At 42.2% G+C, this 21,397-nt stretch overlaps 2 protein-coding genes across 2 annotated transcripts in view; one reads left to right on the top strand and one right to left on the bottom strand.

The window, feature by feature from the left end:
* Positions 1-7,933, top strand: part of LOC105825143 (prefoldin subunit 4-like) — a 63,550-nt gene extending 55,617 nt beyond the window's left edge. The window contains exon 3 of the mRNA XM_012662835.1: positions 7,553-7,933. Coding sequence (XP_012518289.1) covers positions 7,553-7,933 — 381 coding nt within the window. The remainder of the gene's footprint in view (positions 1-7,552) is intronic.
* STX18 (syntaxin 18) overlaps positions 1-13,753 on the bottom strand; it is a 133,669-nt gene extending 119,916 nt beyond the window's left edge. Inside the window, exon 1 of the mRNA XM_012662855.1 lies at positions 13,502-13,753. Within this exon, the coding sequence (XP_012518309.1) occupies positions 13,502-13,669 (168 nt within the window). The 5' untranslated portion in view covers positions 13,670-13,753. The remainder of the gene's footprint in view (positions 1-13,501) is intronic.
* Between the last annotated feature and the right edge of the window lie 7,644 nt (positions 13,754-21,397).

Here is a 21,397-nt window from a genome sequence, read left to right on the forward strand (position 1 = left end):
TGTAATCCTAGCACTCTGGGAGGCTGAGGCAGGAAGATCGTTTGAGCTCAGGAGTTTGAGACCAGCCTGAGCAAGAGCGAGACCCCGTCTCTACTAAAAATAGAAAGAAATTAATCGGACAACTAAAAATATATAGAAAAAATTAGCCGGGCATGGTGGCGCATGCCTGTAGTCCCAGCTACTCGGGAGGCTGAGGCAGAAGGATTGCTTGAGCTCAGGAGTCTGAGGTTGCTGTGAGCTAGGCTGACGCCATGGCGCTCTAGCCCCAGGGCAACAGAGCAAGACTCTGTCTCAAAAAAAAAAAAGAAAGAAATGTACAGTCGCTAGATAATTATTGATGATAAAAATGTTTGGTTTGGTGGCAAAAGAAAGTTTGGTTTGGTATTTCCCCAAAAGCTAGTCAAGCACCTTCAAATATGTGATTTATGTACCAAAATACGCTCCTAAAGACGACAGCAGATCATGTGACAACACACCAAGGACAAATCCCCAGAGGCCTGGCCTGAGGCATGCCAAGTGGAGTGCAGCTCCACGACCTGCAACGGCTCTCTCATGGCACACCTGTGCGTGCCCAAGAGCCTGGGGAGGCAGCAGGCAACCCGAGGAATGCGGCACACATTTGTCATTATACTCATCTCACAGTACCAGGGACACCATCTTGGGAGATGGCTTAACTTTCTGAACCTCAGTTTCTTCATGAGTAAAGGGACCTAAATTGCAAGGATAGTCAAACAAATTATAAAGCTTTTAGTACAAGGCCAGGTAATGTAGGTGCTCAACAAGTGGTAGCTATTATTATCACATTATTTTTTAGAATAACAACCAGAAAGCTAAGACATCAATGCAACATTTATACATGATTTTCTTGTACAGATTAAGAAAGTATGGACTGAAAATCCAGCTGAGTTACAGGAAAATTACTCCCTTTATAAAAGGTTTTACCACAGACTTTCTTTAAATAGGGGCCCCCTTCATTGAACATTTAATATATAATTAGATACTGCTTACTCGTAACATTTTTCTAATCAAAAGCTATTAATTCTTCTCCATTTCCTACCATAGCAAATAAAAACTCACCTGTCAGGAGTTTTACTTGTTCTGTTTTGCTTTTCATTTCAAAAGTAATATGTGCTCATTAAAGGAATTCTGGATAATATAACAGAAGCAGAAAAATATTAATATATCACCCACAGTCCCATCACCCAGAAATAGTCATGGTTAACATTTTGGTGTATTCCCTTCTAGTCATTATTTCCATGCCTAGAGATTTTTGGTTTTGTATACATAGTTTTAGTTGTAACTGGTTTTGGTGATTTTTTTTTTAATCTAACATGATAATGCAAACAATTCTTCTCATGTCATGACCTACTCTTCAGTATGCCACATTTACCTAGCAATTTCTCTATACTGTGAATAATGCTATAGTGTCTCTATGTAAAGTACTTGTGATAGTTGTCATCACTATCATCAAAATCATCACCATTATTACCATTAAGATTGATGCTGCTAACTTTTATACTCAGAAGGACCTTCCAATTCTACAATGTATGTCAACATTCATTTTCACCTTCTTCAGTTTTCACAATTAAATCTTTAGTTCATCTAGAAATTTACTTTAATATGTATATGGTAAGAGATAAAAACCTAAAAATTCCTTTTTTCCCCCAAAGTGCTAACCAATTATCCCTCAAACCATCACTGAATATACCTTCCTTTTCTTACTCATATACAATGTGTCCTTTAGAATGGATAAAATTTAAACACACACCTCTGGCCTGATAGGTTTTGTTGAACAATTATACAAGCATATATTATTATATTAAAATATTTTAATATCTGATAAGGATGGTACCTTCTACTCCAACACACACACCCTTCTACTCTTTTTCAAAAATTAATTAGCTAATTTCACACACCTTTTTTGTCTAGGTGAATTTCAGAACTATTTCAGGTTCCTCTCAAAAAGGTCTGTTGCTATTTTTATTAGAATTGCATTAAATTTACTAATAATTGATGTCTTACAATACCTTTCCTTCCCTTCCAAGTATATAATATATATTTCTATTTATTCAAATCTTCTATATCTACCTACAAAATTTTGTAGTTTTCTTCATCTGGGTCATTTACATTTCTTTTTAAGGTTATTACTATTATAGAAATGCTTTTTGTTATTACTATAAATGTTTCATTATAGTTTTAATGGTCATTCATTAGAAACAGGATCACCATTGATGTCTGTCCGCTTATTTTGTACAAAGGCTCTCAAGGCCCTCTGTTATCAGGACATAAAGCACCTCCCTGAATTCACTTCACACCAGTGACCAAGAAGCCCTCACGGGCCTTGTGGAGCCAGTTCCCTTATGGTCACTGAGGCACACCTGCCTTATGCCGGCCACCTTTCCAATTTTACCTGTTCTTCAAGGCTCGGCTCCCATATAAAAGCTTTCCTGACTAGTCTTCCCCTAACTACATCCCCTTTTTTACTCAACTAGCACTAATAAAAAGTTCTAATACATTTAATATTTTCAAATAATTTGGTGATAATCTTCCTTTTATCAATATTAGGACATCCAATTTTTTATATTTTAAAAAAGATTAAACGGAAAACAAACTAAACTTATGTTTTTTGTCTTTTTAAGAGGTTATGATAACTTTGAAACAAATTCGGTAAAAATATACTATCTGTTTAAAATAGTGATAAGCTGAAAGCAGCCTAAATAGCTTTCAATAGGGGTTCAGGTAAATCAACTATGTGATATTATTTTTAATAAATATGCAGCCAAATAAACTGGTGGTAAGAGCAAAATGTACTGATATAGAAAAATGTCCAAAGTATATTATTAAGTAAAAAAGGCAACAAAGGGGGGGTGCGGAGCGAGAGGTTACGTAACAGTATGGTAGAAAAGTCCTGTTTTTAATAGGACTTTTAAAAGTCTAGAAAGTTAAGCACCAAAATTGTAATAATGGCTATTTCTGGCCAACAGTACTAAATGTGAACTATTTTCTTCTTTATTCTGTTTAATGAACACTTACTACTTTGATAATCAGATTTTAAAATAGTCAACTTCAAAAACGTGCCCTGCTGATAGATAATAGTTCATCATAAGAGTATATAATCACTATTGAATCAAATACATTTGTGAAAACATACCAAATGCCAACTTTGAGGAAAAAAAAAACCTCATTTTTTTCATCTAGACAAAAAATTCCAAGTACTTAGGGACTTGGGGGAAATGTCACAAAGCAGTGGGCAGTTATCATTGCAAAAAGCATTTAAAAATATATTCTGGGAATTTTAGAAAGAAGAGTACTGAATCATGGAACCATTCTATTGAGAAGGTCCTTAAAGATTATCTAGTCAAAATCTTTCATTAAGCAAATAAGAAGAGTTAGATCCAGACAGCTTAGGTGAGTCCACCAAGATCACAGAGTATATTACCGGCAAAATCTATAAGTATTTATAATTCAAAACTTACACCTTTTAATTCCTTTCTCAATTTCTCTGCGTTAAGATATTCTGTAGCATGTCACTTCTACTTAGACTATAAAATTTATTGCTGGAGAAGATACCCAAGAAAAGGCAAATGTTCATTTTACCAGTTTTCTTATCATCTGACCATAAATTAGAAATATTGTAATATTGTGAAACAGAAAGACTCCCTCTCTTGGTTAAATATAGCTTGTGAGTTTCATGATAAGAACGTTTTGACAAATAGACATATGTTATACTGTGATAAGTAGGAGCTGGCAAACTTTAGTATTGATAGACTTTGAATATCTGAAAGTCAGAAAGAAAAAAGTATTACTGAGTTTAAAATTTAAACTGTGCTATAAGCTTTTCATATCTGAGTTGTTGGGTTCATTTGACATATCATACTTTGATTCACTAAAAGAAAGTTTATTCACTTTCTTTTAGAGGAGTTTTGAAAGGGCCTCCTTTTAAGTCAATTTTAAACCTACTGTGTTTTAAACATAAAAAGTTTTCATTCCTTAAGCCATAATTAATATTTATAGACTTTGATACTTTACCCACCAGAGGGAGCACATACGGATTTCCACGAAACAAGAACTCTCAAACATCAAGTCTACATGAATTCAACAATCATGTTATTTGTAATATAATCAATATTATAAAATCATTTTATATTATATTTCTATCCCCAAAAAGAGAAAAGTTAAATAAGATCAGATACATAAAGTCCTTAACAGAGTTCCTGATCTACAGCAGAAGCTCAAAAAATGACTGATTTTCCAAAATTTGTATCTTCCTGCATATTAGTTACAGCGCTCAAAATAAATGAACACACTGGTATTCTGACTTACAATACAAGCTGATGTGAGCTTGGTTGATGCCTGCCCTGACAGATGGTTCTATCCTCACTATGTAGACACATCTGGTTCTTGAGCCTACAAGATGAAACCAGCCCCTGGACAGGAAGAATTCACTAAAAATGTCACACTGAGAGGACCTGTTTCAGCAGCCCTACCCTAGGTGATATACCGTACTGTTGGTCACCTGCTAACAAGGAAGTAAGGAAGAGGGAACGCTTTGACACATTCCAGGTTCTTCTTGGAATGAAGGAGAAAACCAACTGGCTATCCTTGAGGAGAATCAGGCTTCTACAACATGAGATATGATCATTAGCACCAAAACGAGTTTCTTTCAAGAATAAAGAAGGCACAGCTGAGCAGAACGGGAGAGAACCTGGTACCAAACCGGGCCTCCTGAGTCTCTATCCCCTGGAACTTCTTGCCACCAAAAGGCCTAGCCGGTGTTTGCTGGACTTGTGAGGCAGGCCTCAATCTCCACACAGGTGGCTGGACATATTTACTAGGTATCTATTTTGTACTCGACTTTCCCCAAGAACTAAATATGGCAAAGTTGAAGGACCCCACTGGGTTCCAGCTGTGGTCTCCAATCCAGGTTTATTAGGAAGCACAGCTACTGGGGAGTTACCCACCACTTGCTGTCTTAATAAAACTCCAATGTCCACTGGCTCCTTGGACCTACTGTCTGCTATTTAGAATTGAGAAGGTATGAGTAACTGGCATCCTGCTCTAACTCTGAAAAACATATGTTATTGTGATCTACTACAATTTTCCAACCAGAATTATTCTACCTCTTCCTCTTTCTAACCACGCTAGTTAGTTACTAAGTTATACTAAGTTTGTTGCGTCTACTGACTAAACACTAAATACCTACTTCATCAACCCTTTCTTGTCCAACCCTACTGGCACTGGCTCCTCAGCTTTCACCTGAATCCCTGCAACAGCCTCCGACTAGCTCTCTGCACCAGTCTCACTACACTCCAAACCCATCACCAATACTGCTACTGATTATTTTAAAACACAAATATGATCCTTTCATGCCTCTGCCTGCATAGCCCAGAGCGTAAAGTCCAAGCTCCTCAGCACTGCTGACAATACTCAAATCTAAGAGCTGGCAAACTTTTTCTCTAAAGGGCCCGACAGTAAATAGTTTAAGCTTTGCAGGCCTTTGCAGGTTATAACTCTGCTACTGTAGAATGAAAGCATGCTTGGCCTATATGTAAACAAACGAACATGATGGCATTTCAATAAAACTTTATTTACACAAACAGACAGTGGGCTGGATTTGGCCTGCTCTAACCCACTCCAGCACAGCCTCATCTCCCAAAACCACCCAGGCCTCCTCCAAAAAAGGGCTCCAGCCAAACCAGTCTTGCCTCTGCTCCCCCAATCACCCTACTGTTGTGTACCACTGCCTTTGCTCACACTCTCCCCTTTGAGGGATGTGATTTTCCCTCCTCCTAGGTGTGGTGGGAGGTTTCTGTCCTTTAAGGCCCAGTTTGATGATCACGTTCTCTCTGAGGATTCTACTGAGGTTTCCACCTAAATCCTGAGGAGACTGAGTTATTCTTTCTCTGTATTTTCAAAGAGCAGGGACATATGCCTCCTAGTTTTTAATGTCCTCACAATGCCTGACACACAACAGATGTTTGATGCTTACTGGATGATGGAATAAATCAATTACTGAATAAATATAATTTCAAAAGCTGCAGTCCTCCTAAGTCCTAGGCAAAATTCAGAATTGCAGTCCACAGAAAGGGCTCACTATTAATCTTATGAAAAGTCTCCAGTGCTGAGTTCTGCGCACAGTATACAACTTGGTTATTGCAATCCATAAACACACAGCATCATGAAGCTAAAAGAGGCCTTAGAGAGCATTAATGCAGTGGTTTTTAAACTGTGTGTCTCTGAGTTCTCTGGTTGGTTCCTAAGCGTTCCTCAAGGAGAAGTGGCAAAGGTAGTAGAAGAACTGGCTGGCTAACGAACCTCTCTTCCCAGCCTACTCACCCCAGCTTTAACCAAAACTACTACTTATTTCATTTGCAAATAGGTTTCTGCCATATTATAATAAAAAAAATCTACATGATTCAATATACTCATACTCTGTTCACAGCCTGTATCTTAACCTTACATTGTTTCCTGACCCTATTTCTGTATTGTTTGGACCTGTCTCCTGTCTCTCCTGTTTTTTCACCCTTTCCACCTGGTGCCTGATACTGCTTCTTTGAACCATGCTTCCTCACCTAAAATCCCCTGTTTAACTATGATTATACTCAATCTTTGGATAAAGTCTGTTTCCAGCTACTCTGGATAATAATATAGGTGGTCCCAGTTCAACCTCTAGGTCCCAACACTGGCACACAAGTTCAACACTACCTCTCAGGAGGAAATAAAGGAGGACCCGGGGAATCAATGCTAAGAGAGATACAGTTGTCACTCACACTCGAGTTCTTGTACTACCTGTGTAGACTATGAACTCCTTGAGGGAGGAAGTGAATCTTAGAAATAAAATAAAGGCTACTATTTATTGGCATGTAGATGTAGTTTTAGAAGCTACAGATTCAGTGCAGACAACACAAAGCCTTCATTTTCAGGAAGTATATATGCCAGTAGATAAACAATAAATAAAAGGATACATGATATGCTAGGTAATGAAAAGAATAAAGCAGGGTAAGGGACAGAAAAAGGATGCTACTTTATGCAGGGCAGTCAAGGAAGGCCTCACTGAGGCAACATTTGACCAGAGACCTAAAGGAACTGAGAGATCAAGCCATGAGGAATCTGGGAGAAGAGTGTTCCAGGTAGAGGGAACAACAAACACAAAGGCCCTATGGTAGGAATGTGCCTAGTGAGTGTGAGAAAATCAAAGAGGCCAGGGTAGCTAGAGCAGAGTGAACAAGAGGAGAGTGAGAGGAGGTGAGACCAGAGAGGTAGCAAGACCACATCTTCTGGCTTTGGGGCATTCTAAGAACTTTGGATTTCAGCCAGGAATTCAAAATAATCAATCCCTTAAAAAAATAAATGAATCAATGGAGTTTAGCTTTCACAAAAGCAATACGTGATAAAGAAGAACAAAATCTCATCTGCATGTCTAATCTAAAAATAGAATTGTTGGTGCAGTCCCAAGATGGCGGCCACCATGAAGAAGGCGGAGAAAACATAACAGGCATGCCGCTGAGTGAGAGTGAAATATCAGAGGGCTAGCCCTTTGAATTTAATAAAGGCTGCAGAAGATGTCAATGTTACTTTCGAAGATCAACAAAAGATAAACAAATTTGCACGGAATACGAGTAGAATCACAGAGCTGAAGAAAGAAATAGAAGTAAAAAAGAAACAACTCCAAAATTTAGAAGATGCTTGTGATGACATCATGCTTGCAGATGATGACCGTTTAATGATACCTTACCAAATTGGTGATGTTTTCATTAGCCATTCTCAAGAAGAAACACAAGAAATGTTAGAAGAAGCGAAGAAAAATTTGCAAGAAGAAATTGACGCCTTAGAATCCAGAGTGGAATCAATTCAGTGGGTGTTGGCAGATTTGAAAGTTCAGTTATATGCAAAATTTGGGAGCAACATAAACCTTGAAGCTGATGAAAGTTAAACATTTTATAATACTTTTTTTAATTTGTTTAATAAACTTGAATATTGTTTAAAAAATAAAAATAAAAAAATAAAAATAGAATTGTCAACAATTCAGGATCACTATGCCTTACTTAGAATCAAAACATCTTTGTTTTATAAGAAATCTCTGCAGTTACCTAGTCTAGGCTCTCAGCTTTACTAATGTGGAAAGTGAGCCCTAGAGAGGTTGTATGGCCAGCCCACTGAACGGCGGACCTATGGCTAGAACACAGGCTTCCTGGTTTCCTACCCAGTGCTCTTCACTGGCCCCTGCTGCCGCTGGACACACAGCTGGGCTGCTTACAGGGGTCTTGGTTACCTGTGTGGTAGCTTCCCCTGTCCTCTGTAACCTTTATAAATCAGTAGGAGAATAGCTGCCACTATGAGGTATTTCCAGTCCCATCTGTACACCCAAAGCCTGTCATTACAAACCCCCACAATTCTAGTTTTTCAGTCCCCACAGAGTTGAAGACAACCAGGCAGGTAAGGTGAAGGCATGCCAGGCACTGCCCCAGGTACTGTGAGGGACATTTTTGTTGGTTTTGCCTGTCCCACATCCCTTACTCCCTAACTCCCAAACACAGCACTCCCTTTTCCATGGTTCTGGTGGGGCTGCAATCATAGTATCCAAGCCACCTATTGGCCACAGATTGGGGTGGACATAAGACCTGATGGGCTGAGGAACCTTATGGCTCTGGCCATAAGGACTACTGTAAGAGAGAGCCCAGGATCTAAGCAAAACCAACTAGAGTCCTTTCCTGGGGTTTTATGGATAAGAGCCAGAGAAAGAAGCTCTATCCCTGGATTTCCCAGTTACGCAAGCTAAGGCATTCCCATTTTGCTGAAGTTAGTTTACACTGGGTTACTATTACTTGCAACCAAAAGGATTCAGACTCATGCAGACCTGCATACCTTTTCTTAATTCATCTGCCTTTATAAGTTGCTATAACTCAGTGTATTTTAGACGTAAGGAATGAAATCAAGTAGCTTGCCCAAGTTCATACAGCAAGAGGCTTTCAAACGCAAGTCTTTCTGCCCCAAGTTCCATTCAGTGTTCAGTTATGAATTCAGTATAAACTCAAGAAGAAGAAATTCATCACTATTCAAAAGCCGAAGAACTTTTGGTTTAAAAATTGTAAGATGAATGGCTGAATGGATAAAGAAAATGTGGTGTATATATATATATATACACACACACAATGCAATACTATTCGGCCATAAAAAAGAATGAAGTCATGTCTTTTGCAGCAACATGGGTGGAACTGAAGGTCATTATCTTAAGTGAAACAAGCCCAGGTACAGAAAGTCAAACATCACATGTTCTCACTCATACATGGGTGGTAAGAAATGTGTACATGTGGATGTAGACAGTGGAATGATAGGCAATGGGCACTCAGAAGGGTGAGCAGGTGGGGGGAGGGGTGAGATGATGATGATGATGAGATGAGGTGATGATGAGAAATTAGTTAATGGTACAATATGTGTTATTTGGGTGATGGGTACCCTAAAAGCCCTGACTTAACCACTATACAATCTATGCATATAACAAAACTGCATGTGTACCCCATAAATATGTACAAATAATAGGAGGATATGGGAGGGAACAGCATTAAACTGGGTCAAAGGACCTGGCTTCTACCTCTGGATCTGCCCTATGACCTCAACTGCTATGACTTTGGGCAGGTCATTTCATCTATTTGGGTGTTAGTTTTCCCACCTATTAACAAGAAGAACTCAAGGTCCTTTTAAGTGGTATAAAAAAAAAAATCCATGGTTCTGCTTTAGGTAATAGAGATTTTATTTTTACTATATGTCAGGTAGGATGGCAAATAGATTTTAACCTGACTGTCAAGCCCAACGATTGGTAATGGCTCCCGGGGTACAAGGTTACAAAGAATTCTGAGCCACAGGGATCCATAGGAAATCAGCACTGGCTTCCATGGTCACAGGGAGGAGGAGAGAGGAAGAGCTATATACTTGCCACATATTTGCCATCATGGATAAAGTTTCACCGTGACACAGAAATGCTACTGTTTTTTACAAGTGCAGGCAGTACTTCTGCTCCACCACTGACGCCATCTATACATGCACAGGATTTTCACTCATTCCTTCGTGCACTTACTCAGCTCCCCTTTACAAGTAAGGAATGAAAGTACAAGAAAGCAAAGTGGTTTGGAGACTATCGCTTGGTGCCACTGAAGAAAATATGTCTAAATGGCCTACAGGGAGAGGGGAGAGGTAGTGAAGGGGAACACTAATCATCAGTATTGTTACTTATGTCTCATAAGATTCTAACAATTAGCTTGTGAGTTAAGTAGGGTATTAGCATGTCCATTTTATAGAAATGGAAAATGCAACTCAGGTAAGAGGACCTGCCCAAGTTCACCCATTTCTAAGTAGCAGAATCCAGATTTGAATCCAAGTCCTGGTTCTCTTTCCAATTCCATGGTCCTCAGTCCCACACTTCAAATGAGTTAACTAATCAAGCTCCCATTGCAAAGTGGCATATTCATCATTATTTGGAATTATTTATATAATACAAGTTCCTCCCCCAAAAATCTGAAATGTCATTACCGTGCATTTATAATTTAATAGGTAGACATGCATTATAAATTTAACAAAATTGAGCATAAAAGTTAAATATTTAAAAGAATGATGCAGAAGAAACCAGGCCAGGGGACAGGGATCTAGTTTCAACACAATTCTATTACACTTGATAGAACCTCTACAACAATTCAGTGAGATAGAAATCTGGTATCAGGCGTACATTTGAGGAATAGAATGGAAGAATGGGAATTGAGCCAGGTAAAATGCATCCTAGAAATGACAGCAAATGCTACCAGGAAGGAACTTATCAAAAGACATTACTGTAACTTGCTACATTTCCTTGGGTCTGACAACCAGGGATAAACCTGAATTAGAATATGTGCTTCTAGTATTGACTAGATTTTTATGTATAAGAAATCCAGGCCAAACAAAATAACGGCCAGACCTTTGACACATCTGATTATAGTAAAAGCATGGGACACCTATCACTAGCGCTTCCTCTAGCTAAATTTTCCACAAGAGGAAGAATGGGGAATGACTGCAAGACAGGATATAGTACACAAAGCAACTGCAACATAAAATCAAAATTCCTCAAAGAACGCATGTTTTCCCTATGTCAAGGGGGGCAGGGAGCCTAAGCAACACAGATGGTGTCCTTACTTAATAGAATCACCAAGCCTCCCTACATCACACCTACCCACATCATTAAATAGGAGAATTGGAACTTTTACTGACATGAATTTGCACCCTCCAACAAATGCACAAAGTTCTTCTCATACATCGCTGACAAGCAGTCATCCCTCTATTTAATCACCTCCAGTGACAGGGAACTCAGAACCCCATGGGACTGTTATTGTCCCTGAGGCCCATTAACTCAAAAACCTGGGAGAAGCTCAAGTGATCATAGGGCTCTCCAAAGAACTTGCCAACCCAACCGTGCTTCTTGTCTCTACCATTCCCAAATCCCCTATCCCTGAGCAGGACGCAAAATTAGCACAGTGTTAAAAAGTCAGTGATTTCAGAGTTGGAAAGGGCCCTCCAAAACCCCAAACTGTGATCTTCACACAGTTCTAAAAAATGTACCTCAAGAACTGCTTGTGCCAAACTAGGGTTATAGGGAGGGAGAATGTCCTGTTTCCCTTCCTCTCATTTCAACGGAGAAGATCCTGCTTTGATCTTCTATATATGGAGGATCAATGCAGTTTTTAAAAAGCCTTGCGTTTGAGAAAATAAAAAGGGGAGGAGACCATTTACAGGTAAATAAAGTGAGGTCATAAAACTTGCTTAAGAACATGGTATGGCTAATAGCTGCAGGGCTATTTCTCCGGTGCTTTCTCTACCATATAACATCCAAAGGCCTGAGAGGCAAGGTTCAAATTTCGAATAGTGATACACAAGGCCCTTCAAGATCTTCCCTGTCTGCCACTCTAGTCCAGGTTTTCTCAGTGTTCTGCATTCCAGTCACATTCAAATATTTATTGAACCAACTCTTTCATTTTATTTTATTTATTTTTTATTTCAGCATATTACAGGGGTACAAATGTTTAGGTTACATATATTGGCCTTTGCCCCGCCCGATATTGAACCAACTCTTGTCAGACAGTTTTCCACGCCTTTGTGCATATCTTCTCTTAGCCTGAGAAGCCTTTCCCCATCTTGTCTGCACTGGAACCAACTAATCCTCTTTCAAGACATGTTTCCAGTATCATCACCTTCATAAAGCCTTTCCTGACCCTCAGGTAGAACTGACCACATTCTCCTTTGTGCCCAACATACCTACAAGGCTTTATGGTACTTGTTTATCTGTTTGAATGTCTGTCTCATCCACCACGTTTGCATCGTGTTACTCTAACACAGTGCTGGTCGGGAAGCAGGTGCTGAATAGGTGTTTATTTATGAACAGAACGCATTCATCTGGTCCAATTCCCCTTCTGATGCTTGAACATCCTCTGCAAACTGCCACACATTAATTCACGAATACATACATTCATTCAAAAATACCTGAGTGTCTACACAGTGCCAGGCATTGGATTGTAGGCCAAGCAGAGGTGGATTTACTGTGAAATTAAGGAAATTTACTTAAGCTTCAGGGTTCCTCACTTGCACCTTCCAAAGCTCTGAACCTTTTTTCGTGATTTTCTATTTCTTAAAGAGGGCAGGCAGAACTACATAAGCTTTAGGCCCCTCAATAACCGGGTCTACCCTTGGTGCCAAGGATACGAAAGGGAACAAGACAAACATCTCTCCCTTTATGGAGTTTCCTGTCTAGTGGGGAAGACAATCATTTGTTCATTCATTCATTCCACAAACATTTACTACGCAATTGCTGTGAGCAATGCATTCTAAGATGAAGACAACACTGTTCCTGCCCTTAAGGAAAAGGTTCCAGCTCTCAGGGAGATAACAAAGGCCTGCTGTGTTTAGGGAAGAGAAAGTAGTTTAGATGACTGTAACACCCAGTGTTCGTGAAAGATTGTCCTAAACCAGTCTCAAGAGGTACTGAGTCCTACTTATATTGCCAGAGACAAAAGGAAAGGAGAGTTCAGCTGAATGTGGCTATTGATCTCAACTTGGGGGGAAGGAGTGGCAGACAAGTAAACTGAAAAGGCAAATGCAGTGTGGTCAGAGCTGCGACAGAAAGCAAAGGACTGTGGGGAAGTTTCCCCTGCGTTCAAGTCTGCAGGGACGGCTAAGTCATTTCCCTCACAAAATAGCCCGTGAACTTTGCAGATAAGAGATTTCCGAGAGCCTCCTCCCCATCCCCCAGAAGAAATCTGCTTCCTAGAGTTCCCCGACGTGCGTCTCCCTTCCTCAAAATAACGCTGTTCCTTTCCCAAGGCAGCTGTCGGCTCTCCGAGGTCAACTCTCCTGTCCCCCTTGGGACCACTTCCTTCACACAATGCTCACGGAACAGGGTTTGCTTTGGGGTCAGGGGTCCGTCCCTGTCGCGGGTCCGCCCCCACCCTCTAGCCCGCCGCCGTTTCCATAGCAACCAGCTCACCACTTCGCGTGCCCGGCTGGAGAAGTCGCCCTTGGGCCGGGGGCTCCGGCGGAACAGCTCATCGCGGCTGCCATCGACACCGCCGCCCACCGCCACTCCTAGCGCTTTGTTCCGCGTCTTCACGGTCTTGACGCTGGCCCGGAACAGCAGCGTGATGTCCACCGCCATAGCGACCCGCACCCGCAGCCCCACACCCGGCCGGCGCACGTCAGCAGCCGGCGACAGCGGCGTGAACCGGACCCTGGAGGACTGTTCCTGTTCCGCGCGCTTCCCCGCAGCAACGGCGACGCGAGAAGAAAGGTTCCGGCGTCAGCCGGCGCGCGCGGCAGATTTGGGACCCCGCGACGCGACACGCTGGGCGCCCCTTTCTCCAGCACACCTCTGCGGGCTTGGCCGCGCGGAGAACTCTCCAAGCTCCCGTGCGCTGGTTTGGGGCGCGTGGGCTCCGGGGGCGTGAGAATCGGGAACCCGGAAGGCTCGTTCCCTTCTCGTGGCCCCCTCGCTCGCTGAGCCGGGGTGGTGTGGTTGCGGGGGACGCGGAGGTGTACCACCCTTGACCTTTGACTTCCAGGGCTCACCTTGAGCAGGACAGACGCACGTGGGCTGTGACCATCTGGATGCAATAAGTGCTAGGACACAGTGGGTGTGCGAGGCACAGAGATAAGAGGCCAGAAGCCTTTATTCTCCAACCTTCAGCCACCTCTTCTGTAAAGTGAAGCCAGCACCTTCCTCGGAATTTATCGTGAACGTTAGATGACGCGTGTAAAGTGTTTTGCTTGGCTCCTAATAAGTGGCCAATAAATGTTAGTTACGGATATTATTATTATCATCACTGTTATTATTTATGGTAGGGAAGAGGCTCTATAGAAATTTGAAGCATAGAGATCTGAGCAGAGATTTGAAGGATGGGTAGGAATTTGTCAAATGGAGACAAAGGTGAAAGTTCTAAAGCCGCTGGATTCTGTTCATCCTCGATGTATAGTTTTTAAATGTTCCGTCTTGCATCGTAGTTATTTAAATTGACTACAAGTCAGCCAATGAGTTTTTTTCCTCCATTTTTGGTTCATGGTTAGTTTTAGTTCAGGATTTCATTAATTTCATCAAATTTGTTTTTTTTTTCTTAAAGAGGATGCATCACTAGAATGTATATTAAAATGGCGGTTTTAATAGTCACCAACATAAAAAAAAATTCGTAATAATACTAAGACGCTATTTACCTTTTCACTCTCATTTTCTCATGAGTTGTGTATGGTGGAATTTCTAGAGACTGATAATTTCAACAGACTGAATGCAGAAAAGCTGTTTTCTATTAAGCCAGACTTTAAGGAGATTTGCAAAAATGCAAAGTTTTTGTTTTAATTTCAGATATGGTAAACATAGATTGATAAAGCCCATATAAGAAAATTTGTTTAGGCCCTGAATTGTTTTTAAGAGTGCAAAGGAGTTCTGAGACCAAAAGTTTGAGAACCACTATATTAAAGAAAAAAGTTTATCAGAAATAGATGTCAAGAAAGTATGTATTTACCAGAAAGGAGGAAGGAAAAGATTATTTAAAACCCAAACTGTAGCCACGTCATCCTTCCTGTACAAGGAAAATAAATTTCCATACAGCTTTCTTCCACCTACAGAGGGAAAGAGAAAGAGAAATAAAGAAATTGCAAAATCTTTGCCAAAGATTCTGTCTTGCATAAATGGTCCTTTGTTTTATCCAGACATTAATGAGTCTTTGGCTATGCAAAGGTAAAGGCTGGGGTGGGTATTATTCTCTGCATAATAAAGCCAGGGGGGTTGAATTAGGAGAAAGGGATGGGGGGAGCCAAAACCCAGGACTGGGAAAGTAGAAGTTAAGTAATTGGGAAGAGTTTTTGAGTGGTAGGGAGGCTAAGCTACACCAAACCTTCAGTGAGTGGTGCCTTGTGTTTGGCACACCAACGCAAACACCACTCACTGGTTTTTTTGGTTGGTTTTTTTTGGATACAAAGGTAGGTAGGGACAAAGATCTAAGTTTTCTGTCTGGATCTGCAAGAGCAGAGAAGATTGTGGCAAAGAGCTCAAAATAATCAGTCAGTAAAGCCACAAGTACATACAATTCCTAGAAAAGTCACAAAGATCTTGAGGAAGCTGCTGGACTTCCTACAGACCATGGGATATGGGATTGCGCCTTTTTATTTTGTTTGTTTTTATTCTTTTAATCTCAGAAAGCAAAGTGACTTCAGGACAGTGGACTAATGTATGAAACCCTGCAGAGCTGAGAGGGGATGTGAATAGAAAGGAGGAACAGCAATGTCGCGGGATGGCACTACAAACTGCCCAGTTGGGTGCAGTACACAAATTATGTTTTCTTTATTCATTCAACAAACATTTCATTGGACCAAACACTGTTCTGAAAAATATACAGTTGACCCTTGAGCAACACAGGTTTGACCTGCATAAGGCCACTTCTATGCAGATTTTCTTCTGCCTCTGCCACCCCTGAGACAGACAGCAGACCAACACCTTCTCTTCATCCTCCTCCTCCACCTGCTCAGCGTGAAGACGGTGAGGATGAAGGCTTTTATGATGGTCTACTGCCACTTCATGAATAGTAAATATAGTTTCTCTTCCTCATAATTTTCTTAACATTTTCTTTCTCTAGCTTACTTTATTATGAGAATACAGCATATACATGTAACATACAAAATATGTGTTAGTCAGTCAGCTATTACCAGTAAGGCTTCCAGTCACCAGTAAGCTATTAGTAATTAAGTTTTTAGAGAGTCAAAAGTTATACATGGATTTTTGGCTGCGCAGGGGATCAGCACACCTAACCCCCACATTGTTCAAGGATCAGCTGTATTGAAATCTCCAAATACAGCTGCATACAACAGCAATCCCCATGCAAGCAGGACAGGTGTGGGCAGTTCAGAATCATTTGGGGACTCTTTCATGAAAGTCATTAAATACAGGCTCCCTCAAAAAAAAAGTGAATTGCTCATCCAGATGCCCAACCCATGATGGATGTGATCTGTGAGGGAGAAATAGACCCCTGTGGTTATCAGGCACTGAGATTTTGTCATTGTCTCATCCCTTGGAGGGGTTGGTTTTATAGCCCTGCTGTCTGGGGAAAGATGGCATGAGCAGGTATTAACCATATGGAGGGTTTCCAGTGCCTGGAAAAGAATTCTCATGGGCTGGGGGAACCAGAGTTTTCTGGATCCATGGAGTCATGGACTCACCGTAATAAAAAGTAACTGGAGACCCTCTGAGGTAGTGTTTATTGTTCACTCATATCCAGGGTCCCTCTCCCCAGGAGAGGATTATAGTTTCTTGACCTATTGACCACTAACTTGGCCAGGTGATTCTCTTTAGCCAATGAAAACTGACACGTGATTTCTGGGCAGCAAATTTAAGAGCTAACATGTGATCCACCCTGCTCTTGTCCCTCTGCCATGATGACCCACAATGTTTCAATGTCCCATCAGCCTGGGTCCTGGGGTTAAGATTGCATGGAACATACCCAGCCAAGGACATGTGCTAGCAGTGAGGAGTCAGCCCTTGCTGTTCTTGTCCATGGAGGTTTGTGAGGTTTTGTTAACTGTAACATAATTAGCCTGACCTCACTGATACAAATTATGTCCAGGTATCTGCTAAAACAAGAATATTGAATTCTTCACTTACCATCATTATAGTATTATTTATCAGTAAGTAAAGGATGGAGAGGAAGGAATGGCTATAGTATGCCTAAACCTAACCAGTGGAGAAGACCTGGCTGGCAGTGTCAGAGTGACAGAAACTTTGGGAGATTGTGACCATGCTATGGTAGAATTCATAATGCACAAGGAAAGGCCTTAAAAAACAGATACCTTCACATTAGGAAGTAGACTTAAGGAAATCCATTGAAAACAACTTTTTTCTCAGGGACTCTAGAAAGGACCATGACTCTAGGGATGAGAGACTCAAAGAAGAAACTTTTGTTCCTAAGACGGAACCTAGCTAGAGAAATCAGGGTGAGTTTCTCCGGGGAGCTCTTGCATGAGTTTAGCTTTGAAATGGATGTGCAGAAGAAAAGGGGGGAAAGGTAAGATCATCGTGGTCCAGCCTTTGAGGTGCTGCCTTTGTCCCTCCACTACTCGCCAAAGAGCACATAGAGGAAGAGCTGCCACCTCCTCATTCTTACCTCATTGTCATCTTGGGTCTTGAGCTCCTTGCCCTGGCTTTGTTTGCATTAAGGTACATCCTAAAAGGTATGTCTATATCTTGATTCCTAGAACCTGTGAACATGACCTTACTTGGAAAAAGGGTCTTCAAAGATATAATTAAGTTAAGGACCTTGAGATAAGGTGGTGATTTGGGATTATCCAGGTGAGGCCTTAATCCAGTAGCAAGAATCCTTATAAGGGATACACAGGAAAGGCCATGTGAAGACAGAAGCAGATACTGGAGACATGCAGCCACGAGCCCAGAGATGATGCAGCCGCCAGAAGGGCTCTCCACTAAGCTTCTGGAGGGAGTGTGGCCCTGCCAGTGCCTTCATTTCAAATTTCTGTCCTCCAGAGCTTTGAGAAATAAATTTCTGTTATTTTAAGTCACAAAGTGTGTGGTCACATGTTACTGCAACCATAGAAAACTAGTACACACCCGAACTCCTTTCCTTCCTTCATTACCTATTCTCCATTTTCTGGGCCTATGTCCTTCAGTTTTCTCCTCTCTTGGTCCTCAGGCACCGGGCACTCTTCCCTCCAGGTGAGCCACCTTCTGCTGCCTTGGGTGTATATCTTTCTTAAGAATAGTCAAATCCTGCAGCCGCCTCACCTGGCACTCTTCTTCTACTCCCCATCTCTTCTTTGATCTCCCCACCATCCTCCATCCTTAAGGAGTCACATCTAACCAGGCCCCCCTGTCCTGTAAGGAAGGCTGGAGACCAGGAGAAACTGAATCTGGCCAAAAAGGACACCAAAAAGGGCTCTTTTTCATCAGATTTGCAGCAAAGAGGATATCCAGTGGGCCAACATGTGGCAAAAGCTTCACTCTCAACGTATGACTCAGAGAAGGTAAAGATATTCCACTCTTGTTTCCAACTTCTCTGTTAAGGAGCTGTTTGAAAGCAGGAGGTGAGAGAGAGATTGTTTGGAGGTTCTGGCAGCAACTTGTAACATCTGGAGTGTCCATGTCCAAAAAGTGGTCCTTCTCAATCTGGAGAGGCGCTCCACTATGAGTAGGCCAAATATGTGGAGAGAGAGAGAGAGAAAGGGGACGCTTGCCCACACAGCCACACCAGCCCTGGGGTCAGCAAACAGCAAGGTGCCACCGGAACTGGCAGTTAGGAAGCAAGTCAATCGCAAGAGAACAAGGAGCCACTGGACAGTAAGAGTCTCATCACAGGGACAAAACAGGTGCCAGGTGCTCAAGGATTCTTTTGTCATCCTTGGCCCATGTGACTAAATTCCAAGAGGTAGGGTAAGAAACAGCAAAGTTGGTGGGGCATTATCTGTGGTTTCAACTTCTGCCAGTCATTTCTCAAGCAGTCACCATGAGGAGTCACTTACTCAGAAAATTGTCTTAAGACATGTCCTTTTGTTGATTTTCATGTGGAAAGACGTGTGTGTGTGTGTGTGTGTGTGTGTGTGGTGAGACACAAGGGTTAACTAACTAGTTCTCAGTTTGTGTTGTTTCCTGCCATCAGCAATGGCCTTGGGCCTCCCCCCTCACTGCTTCTAACCCCCCAGGAGACTCCTATTGTCTCCTGCTACAAGTAAGTCTTCAGGAGTACTAGGCCCGGTGAGGGCAGGGGGCTAAGTTTGATGTTTACAGTTTGGCACAACCCAAGAGCCCGGCTTAGAAAGCAGTGACCTCTCAGAATTAAGACCACCCTGAACTGAGACGACCCAATTAGCATCCCTTTATTCTGGTTCTGCAGCATGGTACTTGGCACCACAGAGTCCCAGTGTGAGTGGTAATTGTGACTAGCCAGCAGGCAAGGACAGAGGCCTGAGGGCTCCTGTCTGCTGGCATCTACTCCCCTGCAACTGCACAGATGTGGGCACTAGCGAACAAAGAACAAAAGACTTCGAAGAGAGAAGGGGAAGTTACTGCTTTGTTAACCGGAGGCCTCTAGAAACTGGAAGGCCTAGACCTACATCGCCGGCATCACACGCTCACTGTTCACGCCTCTGGACAATGAGTATTGTCCAAGGCTTTGAGTAGCCTTGAGTATTTTAATACCTACAGAATTTTTATAGGGTACCTAAGAGACATTTATCAGATCTCTGAGTTCCTTCTAGTTAAAACAGAAATCCAACAGTTAGCAGAGGATGACTAATAGAAAATAAAAACCAAAAAATCCCCAAAATACGCGATTTAGAAATGAAAAGACTTGGGTGTGAATCACAACTTCCCTACTCATTGCCTGTGTGACTTTGGACATGTTACTTCACCTCTCTGAGCCTCTGGCTAAAAAATGCAGAAACACCCAGTAACCACTCCTGATTTCTGTGAGCGGGGATTGGAATTCCCCTCTAAGCACCCTTCACACCTCCACATGGAAGTCGTCTTGGTCATCTGGTTATTGGGCAGGTTGAAACCAATCTATCAACAGTTCTGAGCCTTTGCCTTTAACCTGAGCCAGTGCGAGGCAGTGACCTGGGAGAGGGGTGTGTTCTGCAGGCTCATACTTTTCCTTAGAGGGGAGCGAGAAGCAGGGCACTATCAGAATGCTCTGTCTCATGCTGCCTCTCTGTTCCTCAATGTAATTATTATCTCCTCCGATCAGTTTTCTCTGCTTCTCTGTTCCTGTGGCTGAACACGGCCCCCCTCGACTCCCAAGTTTATGCCCTGGTTCAGTCAGCTCTGCTTCAGCATCCAGAGCCATGCCGTTCAACATGGCTGTTGGGATACACTCTGTGGTGGGGGCTTTGGGCGTATCTGTTTTCTATTGCTACTGTGACAAATTATCGCAAACTTAGTGGCTTAAAACAATGCAAACTTGTTATCCTGCAGTTACAGAGGTCAAAAGTCTAACATGGGGTTCCCTGGGCTGAAATCAGGGAGTTGGCAGGGCTGTGTTCCATTCTCGGGCTTATGGAGGCTGCCCGCATTCCTGGGTCTGCAGCCGCACCTCTTTCCTCAAAGCCAGGAACGGTGGGTTGAGTCCTGCTCACACTGCATCACTCTGACATTGACTTTTCCGCCTCTTTCTTCCACGTTTGATATCCCCGTCGTTACACTGGGCCCGCTCAGTCCGGGACAGGCTCCCTCTCTGAAGGCCAGCTGATCAACAGCCCCGATTCCATCTGCAACCTCAGCTCCCCCTTGCCGTGCAACGAGCCTCTGCACGTTTCAGGATAGGACGTGGACATCTTTGGGAGGGCACCGTTTTGCCTGCCAGAGAGAGGTAGCTCCCGCAGAAGGTGGGATGATTATCTAGCAGAGAGATCCACCTGTTCTCTTCCATTTCTCGAACAACATTTATAGGCCTGCTTCTGGCAATACTTTGAGGATCTACAGAAATAAGGAAAGTAGAACCTCTGCCCTTAAAGGATTTAATCTAGGGAGACTTTCTGATATTCAAAGAACAAGGCAACGTTCCTCTGAAATCTTCTATCCCTTTCTACCTCTCTTAAGGTATTTATCCCACTTTGCTTAACCCACCTTAAAGGACTCAACTCACAACAATGTAATCAACAGTCACCAAAGTTCAATCCCCCTCCAGCCCCACCCCAAGTTTGGAAGTTGATGCAACTTCTTCCCAGCACTGACTGCGTCCACCCCAGGAGTTTCATAAATCACCTCATAAAAACGCATTTACTGGTTTCCCCAACATAATGGCAGAAATAAACTACTCGGAACACACTTGGAAACTCCCTCCAGAAGACTTGTGCATTGTTTGTTGGCATGGCATCTTGGTTTCCAACTTGAATT

Source organism: Propithecus coquereli, unplaced genomic scaffold (assembly GCF_000956105.1).
Source record: "Propithecus coquereli isolate 6110/MARCELLA unplaced genomic scaffold, Pcoq_1.0 Scaffold785, whole genome shotgun sequence".
NCBI classification, from domain to species: Eukaryota; Metazoa; Chordata; class Mammalia; order Primates; family Indriidae; genus Propithecus; species Propithecus coquereli.